This window comes from Rattus norvegicus, chromosome 16 (genome assembly GCF_021556685.1).
Source record: "Rattus norvegicus strain SHRSP/BbbUtx chromosome 16, alternate assembly SHRSP_T2T, whole genome shotgun sequence".
In the NCBI taxonomy this organism is placed as follows: Eukaryota; Metazoa; Chordata; class Mammalia; order Rodentia; family Muridae; genus Rattus; species Rattus norvegicus.
The window spans coordinates 74316624-74328460 of record NC_141549.1 but is presented as its reverse complement, the minus strand read 5'-3'; the positions used below and the strand labels follow the sequence as shown (position 1 = coordinate 74328460).

At 47.0% G+C, this 11837-nt stretch overlaps 2 protein-coding genes across 1 annotated transcript; one reads left to right on the top strand and one right to left on the bottom strand.

Annotated features, from left to right (window-relative positions):
- The window catches only part of Erich1 (glutamate-rich 1), a gene marked incomplete at its 5' end in the record, with an annotated part of 52793804 nt that overhangs the window by 9335903 nt on the left and 43446064 nt on the right, over positions 1–11837 (bottom strand).
- On the top strand, positions 5627–10257 carry Star (steroidogenic acute regulatory protein). The gene is made up of 7 exons (NM_031558.3): positions 5627–5809; positions 6611–6721; positions 6960–7087; positions 8182–8340; positions 8445–8629; positions 9039–9132; positions 9964–10257. The coding sequence occupies exons 1-7, from the start codon at positions 5746–5748 to the stop codon at positions 10075–10077; spliced, it is 855 nt and encodes a 284-aa protein (NP_113746.1). The 5' UTR covers positions 5627–5745; the 3' UTR covers positions 10078–10257.

Here is an 11837-nt window from a genome sequence, read left to right as displayed (position 1 = left end):
GGAGTTGCTTCTGGTGAAAAGACAAAATTCCCAACTTTAACGTAATGTGAGGCGTGAGTATCTGTATGCTAGGATACCTGCTGTCCATGTGGCTGCTCCTCAGGAAGACGTTCTATATGCCTGCCCTTTCCCATTCCCATTTTCATGTTTATACCTGATAAGTTTTTAGTTTGAGTTTTCAAGGCACTGGTTACAACAGAAGCCTCTGGTTTAGAAAACTTGACCTGCTGTGCCCACAGCTTTTCCAAACTGTAAGAATCTCGTCACAATATGCTTTCTCCTCAGTCTTACATTAATTTATCTAGATTTTCAAGTCCATTACATTTAAGTTTTGATCCTCTTTTGCTTAGATGATCATACACACAAGAACCCCACCCTCCAAAAAGCCCTCAAATGGTGTTTAGTCACACTGATTCATGATGACACTACATTTTGTTGGCTTGAGTAATGAGTGTGTGGTAAGTCTAACAGATGGCATGTTTTTAAAGCAGTGTGGTTTAATACACAGAATGAGGAATGAGGCAACAGTGTAGAAATTGCCTTATTGGCACATTGAAAGGATTCTCAGTAATTTATCTCAGATTCATTGTTTTTTATAATCTTTTGGACAGTAATACTCTTTTCTTTCTTGTTTGTGGACTATTTCATACTGCAATATGAAATACACTTTATGTTCTTGAGTGTTTAAAAAACATTAGCCTTTAAGCCATCAGCATGTGGATTCTTTGTTGCATTGGTTTGACAGTGCTGTTGGAGTTGCTGTCCTTGGCTGAGTAAGTAGTAGACGCTTGCTTAGAACACAGAGTTTACATGTCACATGCCTAGGTGAAATGACATCCTTGTGCAGGGACGGACAGCAGGGTGACTGGTCAGTTGAGCTCTGGTGTGTCAGAACATTTAGCACCTTCAGAAGCTGTAGGTCACTTAGTGATTATTTCAGTATCAGTCAGCAATTTCAGTGCAGTAAAGTAACAGATATGCCTTATAAAAGGGAAAGGGACATTCTTGTATGAGGGTTCCGGTCTTTATCATGCAGCAGCCTGGAATTGACCTTAAAAGTTACACTGTCAGGATTGCTTCCTCTCTCTGACTTCTCAGCCAACGGGCTTGCTTCAGCTGCCCTTCCCTGTGTTTGTACTGAAAAGCAGTGCTCTGACCACTGCCTTTGTAGATATGGTCTTGTTTTACTGCAGGCCAATTCCAGTTCATCCTAAAAGCTGCTACCAGCTTGGGCGATTGCTTTCCACAGGGGAGAATTCAATCCCCCAGAGCTCTGCGTGTAGCCATCTGCATTCAGAAATAATGGAGAGTGTCTGTTTCAGGCTGTTTGGCTTTTTTTTTAATGTCTCCCCAGGCCCTTCATATTTTATTTCATGCTCTGCTTATTAAACCACAACATCCTCTGCTCTCTACTCTGAATAGAATACAAAAGAAGATGCAAAAACAAGACAAAAAAAAGTACACCATGTATAATGAAGTTAGGTTGCATGTAAAATGTGTGTATGTATGTTAATGCTGGTGTTTGTAAAAAGTACAGGTTTCTGAGAGTGACTCACTTGAAAAGCAATATGGTCTGGTTGGATGTGTCCATTATAACTAGGAAAGGAAGACGTACATGTGGATTGTCGTAGCTTTGACTTTAACCCCTGATGATTACCTTCCTTGCACAAATACCTTCCCACTGCCTGAATACTTTTCGTTCTACCTTTAGACCTGTGCTCAAGTCAAGTCATCCTTGACTACCTTTTCAAAACACCATCTCTAGGATTTGAAGGGTAGCTCAATGAGGGAAAGCTCATTTAGCATGCACAAGGCCCTGGGTTCTAGCCCCCAGCATTGGAGTAGCAGGAGAAAGTCACCCATTTCCCTTCCGACTTTATTTTTCACTATGGACAGCTGACAAAAGTTATCATTATTTAGTCAATCTCCAAAGTAAATGCTTAAGACTGGGGTTTCTGATGCATGGCCCCGTGTCTATAATTCCAGCATTTGAAAGGCAAGAAGGTTGGAGATTTAAGGCCAATCTCTGCTGCACTGTATGACCTGGAGGCCAGCCTGGGCTGCATGAGTCCCTGTCTTTAAAATTGCTGGTGGCACACACGTCTAATCCCAGCACTTGGGAGGCAGAGACAAGGTCTCTGATTTTGAGGCTAGCCTGGTCTACATAGTTCGTGGATTGCCAGGGCTACAGAGACCCTTTCTCGACCAAACCAAGTAAAGGGATTTTCTATCTGCTTGATCTTGTAGCCCCAGCATCTGAATGATGCCTGAAATAGTAGGTTTCACTGCAAGGCTGTTGGAAGGACAGATGGGTGAGTGGCTAAGTCTCATCGAAGACAAGTGGGTGAAAATGTAGATGTGAGTTCGAGTTGAGTCAGACCCTTCAGGGACCAGCAGCATACCAAAGGTGAGGACAGCTGACACACGCACTGCCTTAGCTGCAGGCCAGATTCCAGGTGTCACGATCTGTGTCAAAGTTTCTGAAGATACAGCTCAGAGAAACATGGAGTGAAGTAGGGCCCAGTCAGGAGGAGGAGCCTTAAGGCTGGCCTTCCAGGAACTAAACTCGTGTCCACCCTTCACTCTGCACCCCCACTCCAGTCTTTTTCCAGGTTGTCCTGCGGGCGCTGTTCTTCGTTCAGTAGGTCTTACAGCTACCACGTGGCTGAGTCAAAAGTAAGCTTTGGTAAGTGGGTGTGCACCTGTCACTCCTAGCTACCAGGGAAACTGAGGCAGGGCCAGCCTCCACAACATAGTGAACTGCCCAGCACTTACAGAGAAGCTGGAAAGCTGGGTCAGGCCCCGCAGTTAAGGGTACCCACGTGGCAGTTCATAATTGTAATTCCAATTCCAGGGACCTGACGCCCCCTTTGGGCCTCTGAGCACCAGGCACATAAGTGGTACACAGGCATACACTGAAGGCAAATCCAAAAGAAAAAAAATAAAGAAGCCAGACACGACTTTATAGAACTCAAAGGGCCGGGGGTGGGGGTGGGGAAGATTAGCAGTGCTAGGCATTTACAGAAGCAGAGGCAAGAATATTTCTTATGTGGCACTCCTGTCTCCCTCACGCCTGCACAGGCAAAGTACCTCACCTTTGAGTCTATGTGACATAGTGGACATTCAGTATAGGGCTGTTGAGTACGTAGTAGAGTTCCCTTTTCTGTTGCTAAGCCTTGCTCTCTGTCCAACCAGTCTCCTTCCATGGATGCTCTGCTCTAATCAAACGGGAAAGCCAAATTTAGATGCCCAGAATCAGAGGGCATTCCCAGACCTTTCTTAACCTTTTTGCTCAGAGGAACAGCAAGAGTTAAGTAGTCATTCAGCCTGGAAAGGATAAAAAGAGGAGGAAAAGTCTTGGCACTGGGGGAGGTCATTCAGCACCCCCTCCCTGAGTCAATGGCAAGCTCTGACATCAGCAACAGCTGTATGCCTTAGTGTTTTCGTCTGGCCACACTACCCCCTCCTTCCTTGAATGCCATAATTCTCCACAGAATGGCAACAGCGAGGCCTTGAACATTATCTGTATGGCCTGTCCCACACAACCCCCTCCCAACTCCCTACCACTTTCCCTGAAGGAGGGCCCACGTGTATCTGGAGAAGCACGTGTACCAAGCAATGGATAGGAGGAAGCTCAGCCGGCCGGCCGGCCAGCCAGCACACCATCTGCCTAGGCACAGACTGCAAAGAGGCAGCGGGCTTCTGTCTGTCTTCTCTGGGCCTCTCTGAGGGCTGGAAGTAACGCCTGTGGGCCAGTTTCCTGAGCCGAAGGAGTGTCTGTGTCCCTTGCTGTTTCCCTAAGTAAGGCCCCAACAGGAATAAGCACACTCTGTCCACATAGGAACCGAGTGCTGGACCCAACCATGGTTTAGGAGGGAAGCAGTCAGTACCTGTGGGAATTAATCCCAAGGAAAAAGGTATGGCAGAGTATGCTCACAGGCAGGACAATCAGTATCTAAGGCTTGCCTGAGCTACATAGCAAGTGTGACGACAGACCAGGTTAGACATTTTTACTTTTTTAGAATTATGTACACAAGTACACTGTCACTATCTTCTGACACACCAGAAGAGGGCATCAGATCCCATTACAGATGGTTGTGCGTCGTCATGTGGTTGCTGGGAACTGCACTCAGGACCTCTGGAAGAGCAGTCAGTAGACTTACCTGCTAAGTCTTCTCTTCAGCCCAATACTCTTAATTCCACAAAAGAGACAAGAATCAAGAACCGGGTTACAGCTCTCCAGTGGGCACTGATTGGGAGGGTGTGCACCAAGGGAACAAGCTACTCGAAAGCTGGATGCACAAAAGGAGCCCTGGCAGGAGAGCAGGCCTTTGGGACTAGACCTTGGAGCCTCAAGTCAGAAGCTCCCACAAGACCTCTCACACAACCTCACCAGGACAGAAGTGCAGGCTGTAGGCCTTGGCTGTCCCATGTGGTTCCACAAATATCCACTTATCCAGTTGCCTGAAGGCAGTGTCCTGCCTTGAGATAGTAGTGACAGGGTACAAAAGTATCCTGCTGGAGGCAGGGTCTGCGAAAACACAAACCTAGTGACCTGCTGACGACATTCTTGATGTATGAATTTGGCTTAAAAGTAGTCTCAAAGGTATGTGGAAAGGAAGCTATCTTGTCAGGGCCATGCTGAGAGGTAGAGCTTTTCCCTGCCAGGCATGTCTGGGAGCAACTGAGGCAATTAATTCTAAGGCTTCCCAGATTTTTGCCCAATACCATAGGATCATGTACATACCAAAAGTGAATACCGACAAAAGCCAATGTCCAAGTCACTTGTGTTTCTCACCTTTGCGCACAGGTCAAGTCCTGTAGCAGGCCTGGCCAGCCTTAGCTGCATGAGTTAAGGGTGAGCCAGGAGCAGGGTTGAACCTAGGCCTAAGTTACTCTCGGCCTTGAACGCTTACTGGATGTGTCATCTCATATCCAGACAGTCCCCAGAATGAGAAGGTAGAATGGAGTGGATGTCTAAATGAACTACTGAACACAGGGGGTGCTTAGGAGGCCACATGTGGAAGGAACCAAGGCCAGCCAGAGGACCTGAGATATTGCCCTAGCCCTGACATGGACATCCTGTTTGTTTCTGAGGCACCTATTGACATCCTCCAGACCTGATGGTCTTGCAGCTTTTTCTTTCTTTTGCAACAGGGTCGTTCTGTGTAGTCCTTGCTGTCCTAGAACTCATTATGTAGACCAGGCTGGCCTTGAACTCAAGAGATCTACTTGTCTGTTCCTGGGAGAGTTGAGATTAAAGGCGTGTGCCACCAAGCCTGGTTCTATCTTCTTGCAAGAACTCACCCTTTGGTTCTTCCGCCCTGGCTCCCTCTTTTGGCTAGAGTTTCTGTATAGTTTTTGATTCACCCCAGTTACTGGGCATTTAAGTGAATGCTGAACCTGGAGCTTGAGGACAGGGCTTTAAGTCTCCATTTAAAACTTTGGAGAAGTTATGCCCTTTGCCCCATCTCGGTGACCACTGGTTTCCCCTGCCTGCCGAGTCTGGTCTGCCCCCTCCCACCTTGGTCAGCACTGCAGTATGAGGCAATCATTCCATCCTTGACCCTCTGCACAGTGACTGATGGCTTTTTTATCTCAAGTGATGATGCACAGCCTTCCGCTGGAAGCATTTAAGGCAGAGCACTTGCTTTGAGCCAGCTGCAGGACTCAGGACCTTGAAAGGCTCTGGAAGAACAAATCCCTGGGAGCAGCAGCAGCAACTGCAGCACTACCACAGAAAGCATGTTACTAGCTACATTCAAGCTGTGTGCTGGGAGCTCCTACAGACATATGCGGAACATGAAAGGTGAGTCTCCGGGGGCACAGCTTGCCAGGAGCCTCTAGGCAACACAGTTTTGTGGTAAAGATCTTGGGTGGGAGATAGGCCACCTAGGCTTTAGTCCCAGCTGTGCCTCTTAACTGGGGGCCTGGGTAAAGCTTTTCTTCTCCAGACCTCAGGTTTTCACCTAAAAACTTGGCCTGGTTACTAAGGTGCCATATCTCCTCTGAATTCTGTAATTTCTAGCTTCTACTCTAAGTCCCTGTTGTTCTGGGGCTAGGACTGATGTTGCCTTCCTTCAGGATTGGTCTGAGTTTGTACCAAGGGTCCCAGGCAAGTATTTGCCACAGTGGTTGAGAAATACAGAAGCTAGCCTTTACTTTAAGAAGCAGTGACTGGTCAGTCTGAGGCAGTGTCTGGAAAGAGGAGAAGACACAGGAGAGCTGGGCAGCACAAGTACAGGGCAAAGGATGGTGGGGTGACTCTTTTCACTGGATGGCCAAGAGGCAGACCTTGGCAGCGGGGCAACCCTTGGGAGACGGTGTACCCTACTTGATAAGCGACTTACCGAGCAGCCTTTTTCTGGTTAACAACAGGCCCGGGTAAACTTCTATGGCCAGGAAGGGCTGACCAGCCCACCCCTATTTTTCAAGATGTAAAAGACTTCTGGGCCCTGGAAATGCTAGAGGAAGTTTAACTTGGAGTTAGAGATGTGGCTGTAGTTTGGATCCCTGCTGGGCTGTGTCTAATCCACTTTGCTCATAATGTGATGAGTAGACAGAATGGCCTTTCTAGCTCCTTGACAAAAGTTTCTTTCCCTTCCTGCAGGACTGAGGCATCAAGCTGTGCTAGCCATTGGCCAAGAGCTGAACCGGAGAGCCCTAGGGGACCCCAGTCCTGGGTGGATGGGTCAGGTCCGGCGTCGGAGCTCTCTACTTGGTAAATATTGTGGCTTCTGAGCTTCTGCTAGTGATGAGTCTTACAGTGCAAATGTGTTCATGAGGCCCGTCCCCTGCCTGTGGTTACCTAACTCCTGTGTCTACCTTGACTTGGAGTCAGGACCCTATGGCTTTGATCTTATCTCCCCTGAGGACTGAACACATTCAAAGAGCAAAGGGATGAGAGCTGTGGATGGGCTAGGACCTTGTTTTCTTTTTTTCCTTGGCTATGTATATAGGTTCTCAACTGGAAGCAACACTCTACAGTGACCAGGAGCTGTCCTACATCCAGCAAGGAGAGGAAGCTATGCAAAAGGCCTTGGGCATACTCAACAACCAGGAAGGCTGGAAGAAGGAAAGCCAGCAGGTAAGTAAAGGTGGCTCTGAGAAACCCACAGTCCCACTAGCATGCCCAAGGCCTGCTGGGATTCCTGCTGCATTTGCAATCGATAAACAGCCAAGTAGTTTTACTCTGAGAACTCTCCTAAGAATGTATCATTAGGTGGGGGGTAAGAGTGCATACCTTTTAATCTCAGCACTCAGGAGACTGATGCATGTGGATCTCTGGGGGTATAATGCTAGCCTGGTCTACATAGCAAGTTCCAGCCCAGCCAGGGCTGTATAGTAAGATCCTTCCTCAACAAGCAAACAAAGAATATGTTCTCAGATAACCCTTCCTCCGTAAGACCTCATTGAGAAACGTTATTCCTATATTTCAACTACCCTCTGAAAGCTGTACACTCACCCAGTAGAAACCACACGTATTAGGGGACATACTACCCACCATTACAACCAGCACAATGCTAGAGTACATTCTGTACTGTGCAGCCTACCCTGTAGACAAGCTCAGTGGATAATATCTCATCCTCACACAGAAGCAAAACCTGTTAAAACAGTAGCTCGATTAGATCTACTTTGGCGGCCTTATCTTCAACAAAAGTTTAGTGTTCATTACCCACGGCTCAGATGAAACACCTTGCTGCTCAAGCTCTTAAAGTAATGGAAACCGATTAACAGGATCTAACAGACTAAGACTTATCACTGCTCTTTGCTAAGCAACCCTGGGTAAATCACCAACTTTCTAAAGTGACATATTGAGCCAACAAAGCAGCAAACCAACGAACCCAACATTATCTATCTCATTAGCTGTTGTAGATCAGACATCTTATACTCCCAGGTCTGTCCTTCAGACCCTTTGAGCTTTGAAGTATAGGCCATTTCAGTTGGAAGGACCGTCCATGCTACCAACATTCATCACCAAAACCAAAGCCAAGGTACCACTTCCAGTGGGCATACGAGCTTATGGCTGCAGTGTCTACCTACTGGATCCACAGCAGGTTGAGATCCAGGTACCCAAATGCTCACTGTAGACCTGCTGTCCCCTTTCCTAGTACTGTCTAGACCTAGCCTAGGAATAAATTCCTCTAACGCTAGCCCCTGGCTGTCTTCTGTCCCTAACAGGAGAATGGAGATGAAGTGCTAAGTAAGGTGGTGCCAGGTGTGGGCAAGGTGTTCCGACTGGAGGTGCTGCTAGACCAGCCCATGGACAGACTCTATGAAGAACTGGTGGACCGCATGGAGGCCATGGGAGAGTGGAACCCAAATGTCAAGGAAATCAAGGTGAGGAAAGCCCAAGTGTGGCAGCAGGGAGCCAAGCTAATGCAGATCTGAACTATGGGTGCTTAGCCTATCACTGCTGAGTCCTGACTCCAACTCTGCGTTAGGTCCTGAAGAAGATTGGAAAAGACACAGTCATCACCCATGAGCTGGCTGCAGCAGCAGCAGGCAACCTGGTGGGGCCCCGAGACTTCGTAAGCGTACGCTGTACCAAGCGTAGAGGTTCCACCTGTGTGCTGGCAGGCATGGCCACACACTTTGGGGAGATGCCTGAGCAAAGCGGTGTCATCAGGTAAAACTGGCAGCCGTCTCCAAACTGCAGAGCCATAACCTTGATCCCCACCTCCAAGAAACCAATTGTTAGCCCCAGTCAGCTTTAACAAGAAAGTAATGGCCAGAGTAGCCCCACTTCCACAGCCAGGTGCTTTGTTCTACCCTCCCCGGAACTTCTAAGAATCCTAATAATTTCCCAAAGCTAGAGCAGGCTCCTGCTTTGGGTTCTAACAATGGTGGCCCAGCAGGAGGCATCCAGCCACAACAAGCATGTTCTGATGAACTAGTCCATGCCAACTGTCACACAGCATTAGGGTAAAGGACTTCCTGATGAACTTTAAGAGACAAGGGACTCTAGAAGTATAACTAACTAACCAGTCTAAGAATTCTAACCCGTCCTCCTGCCTTGTCTACTCTTCATTTGCCAGAGCTGAACACGGTCCCACCTGCATGGTGCTTCATCCACTGGCTGGAAGTCCCTCAAAGACCAAACTCACGTGGCTGCTCAGTATTGACCTCAAGGTGAGAGAGGGGCAGAGAGGCCTGGGAGTAGGAAGCAGCCACAGAAATATGCTCTTGCCTCCCACGGAGAGGAGAAGCCGCTTGCATACTGACTTCTAAAACATTTACTGTTGGGGTTGGGGATTTAGCTCAGTGGTAGAGCGCTTGCCTAGCAAGCGCAAGGATCTGGGTTCGGTCCTCAGCTCCAAAAAAAAAAAAAAAAAAAAAAAAAAATTGTTGTGTGTGCACGATGTGCATGTGTGAATGTGGGAGCTCACGTGTCACATCAATGTGGAAGTCAGAGGACACTGTTGACTTGGGTCTTTCCCTCCTCTTTCTGAGTCCCAGAAACTTAACTCAGACTGTTAGGCATGAACTTTGACCCACTAAGCCATCTTGCCAGCCTTCCTCTTGTGTTTTGATAGTCACAGGCTGTTGGATAAGCAATGAACTTAAACATAGCTTGCTATTCTGCCATCATGGAACCTATAAAAGCTTCCTTTCACCTCATCTAAAAAGCTGGGTGCAGTGTCATAAATTCCAGTACTTGTGGGCAGAAGTAGAAAGAACACACATTTGAGATTCTAAGATAGCCTGAGTTAACATAGAAAAAATCAGTTTCATATATAATTATGACCATTTAAAAAGGTGATCCTGGGCCCAGTAGGTGATAACTGTCACCTTTCAGGTGACAACAGATGTCCTGGGGTCATATAGTGGGAATCCATCTTTATCAATAAGGTAGCAAAAGCTGTACCCTTAACCCACAAGGCCAAGTTTGAGGGGCCCCTGCCTATGTGGGGTACAGAACTATGCCCAGGATCCCAGCGCTCTCGTCTCTCTCTACCCCAGGGGTGGCTGCCAAAGACCATCATCAACCAAGTCTTATCACAGACCCAGATAGAGTTCGCCAGCCACTTGCGCAAGCGCTTGGAGTCCAGCCCTGCCTCTGAGGCCCAGTGTTAAGGACTGCCCACCACATCTACCTGCACGCCATTGGAAGTTCTCACAGGAAGTCTGCAAGTCTGTTCACCTTCAGCCAAGGACAACGAGAGGGGTAGTAGTCATTAGACACTAGGACTGACTGGTAAAAACGTACTACAGGAAAACAGAACTGAGGCTTAGAATAAAGGTTCTGCAGTGTCTCCCACTAGCTGTGAAGTAAAGGTTAAGGGACAGGTATCTATGAAACCTTTTTTCGAGGCCTGTACATGCTGACCTAAAAAACACCTTACTAAACTGTCAGCAGCTGATGGGGCGAGGGTGCGCTAAGGATCAGGAACTGTTGTCTTATGAGCTCCAAATGCCACTACCTGAAGGCAGTGTGTGCACAAAGCGAGGTTTTACCTAGGAAACTCTGTGACCCTCTGCTCCTCTGTAAAAGGCCACAACTTGAAACTACCCCTCCAGAGTATTCCAACTTTTCTCTAAGGAGAAATGAAATGATCACTCTGCAGCCTCCCTACTTTATCCCATGATAATAAAGCACCTCACATGCACATTTCAGCCTGTATACATCAAGCCCCAGTCTAAGGAATCAGTGATGGCAATCGCAGCTTCACTAGACTTCTGGGTTTAAACCTCCTAGTCCATTGAAGGGAATAAACTTCTGGACATTTATGTCATTTGACGTTAATAGACTTTTTCCTAAAAATGTAATTTCATAACAAACACAACTCTAAATTGGTTCTTACAGAACTCCAGCTAAAAGCCAGTGTGGTGGCACAGGCCTTTAATCCCAGCACTCATGTGGCAGAGGCAGGGGGATCTTTCTAATCTGAGGCCAACCTGGTCTACATAGAGGGATAGCCAGAGCTGCATAATGAAAATATAAAAATATCTTAAAAATATAAAACCAGAGATTGAAAAGATGGCTAAAAAGCATTGGGAGCACAAGCTGCTCTTCTAAGGAATCCAGGTTCGATTCCCAGCATCCACTTGGCAGCTCATAACTATAATTCGAGTCCCAGGGAATCTGATGCCCTATTGTAGCCTTAGTGGACACCAGGCTCCCACATGGTACACAGACATACAAATATGTAGGCTGAACACCCATAAACATTAAAAACGAAACCCTAGTCAGGCACAGTAGCTCAACGGCTTTAATGTCAACACTCTAAATGATGACACAGGTGAATTGCCCTCAATTCCAGGCCAGCTTGGACCACAGTGAGACATCTCACAACAGATAAAGCAAAACTCTCCAGAGTTGGTAGTTAAAAGAGTAATAGCTTTTTGGCAGGAAGACTATGACAGGATTTTCACTGACCTAATTAAAAGGATTATACAGAATAATGAATACTGACCAATAATGCTAAGATAAGTGACCATGCCTACTGTTTATGAGGTCAGTTGGTAACAGACTAGATGTCAGCTCGGCTCAGAGTAGCAGCTCCCTTGTTTGAAAAGGTCAAGTGCTACCATGTAGGCAGACAGGAGTTAGGAGTCAGGAAAGCTACAGCATTCCCGTTTCAGGATTTGGAGAAGATGCACTTTAAAGATATTCACTGGGAGGACATGACTTTAATCCCAGCAGAGGCAGGGGGATTTCTGAATTTGAAGTCAGCCTGGTCTACAGAATGAGTTCCAAGAAAGTCAGGGCTATTACACAGAGAAACCCTGTCTCAAAGAAAGAAAAAAAAAATCACAAAAATGTAAGTTGTGAGCAGCAAAATGACTCGGTATGTAATAATGCTTGCCACAAAGAGGGAAGACTCCAGGAAGCC

What these genes read in the sequence shown, in the direction of transcription:
- Star (NM_031558.3), top strand. Translation starts at nt 5,746, where the DNA reads ATGTTACTAGCTACATTCAAGCTGTGTGCTGGGAGCTCCTACAGACAT. An exon ending in GGAAGAAGGAAAGCCAGCAG is followed by an intron (nt 7,088 to 8,181) that starts GTAAGTAAAGGT and finishes TGTCCCTAACAG; the next exon opens with GAGAATGGAGATGAAGTGCT. An exon ending in CAAATGTCAAGGAAATCAAG is followed by an intron (nt 8,341 to 8,444) that starts GTGAGGAAAGCC and finishes ACTCTGCGTTAG; the next exon opens with GTCCTGAAGAAGATTGGAAA.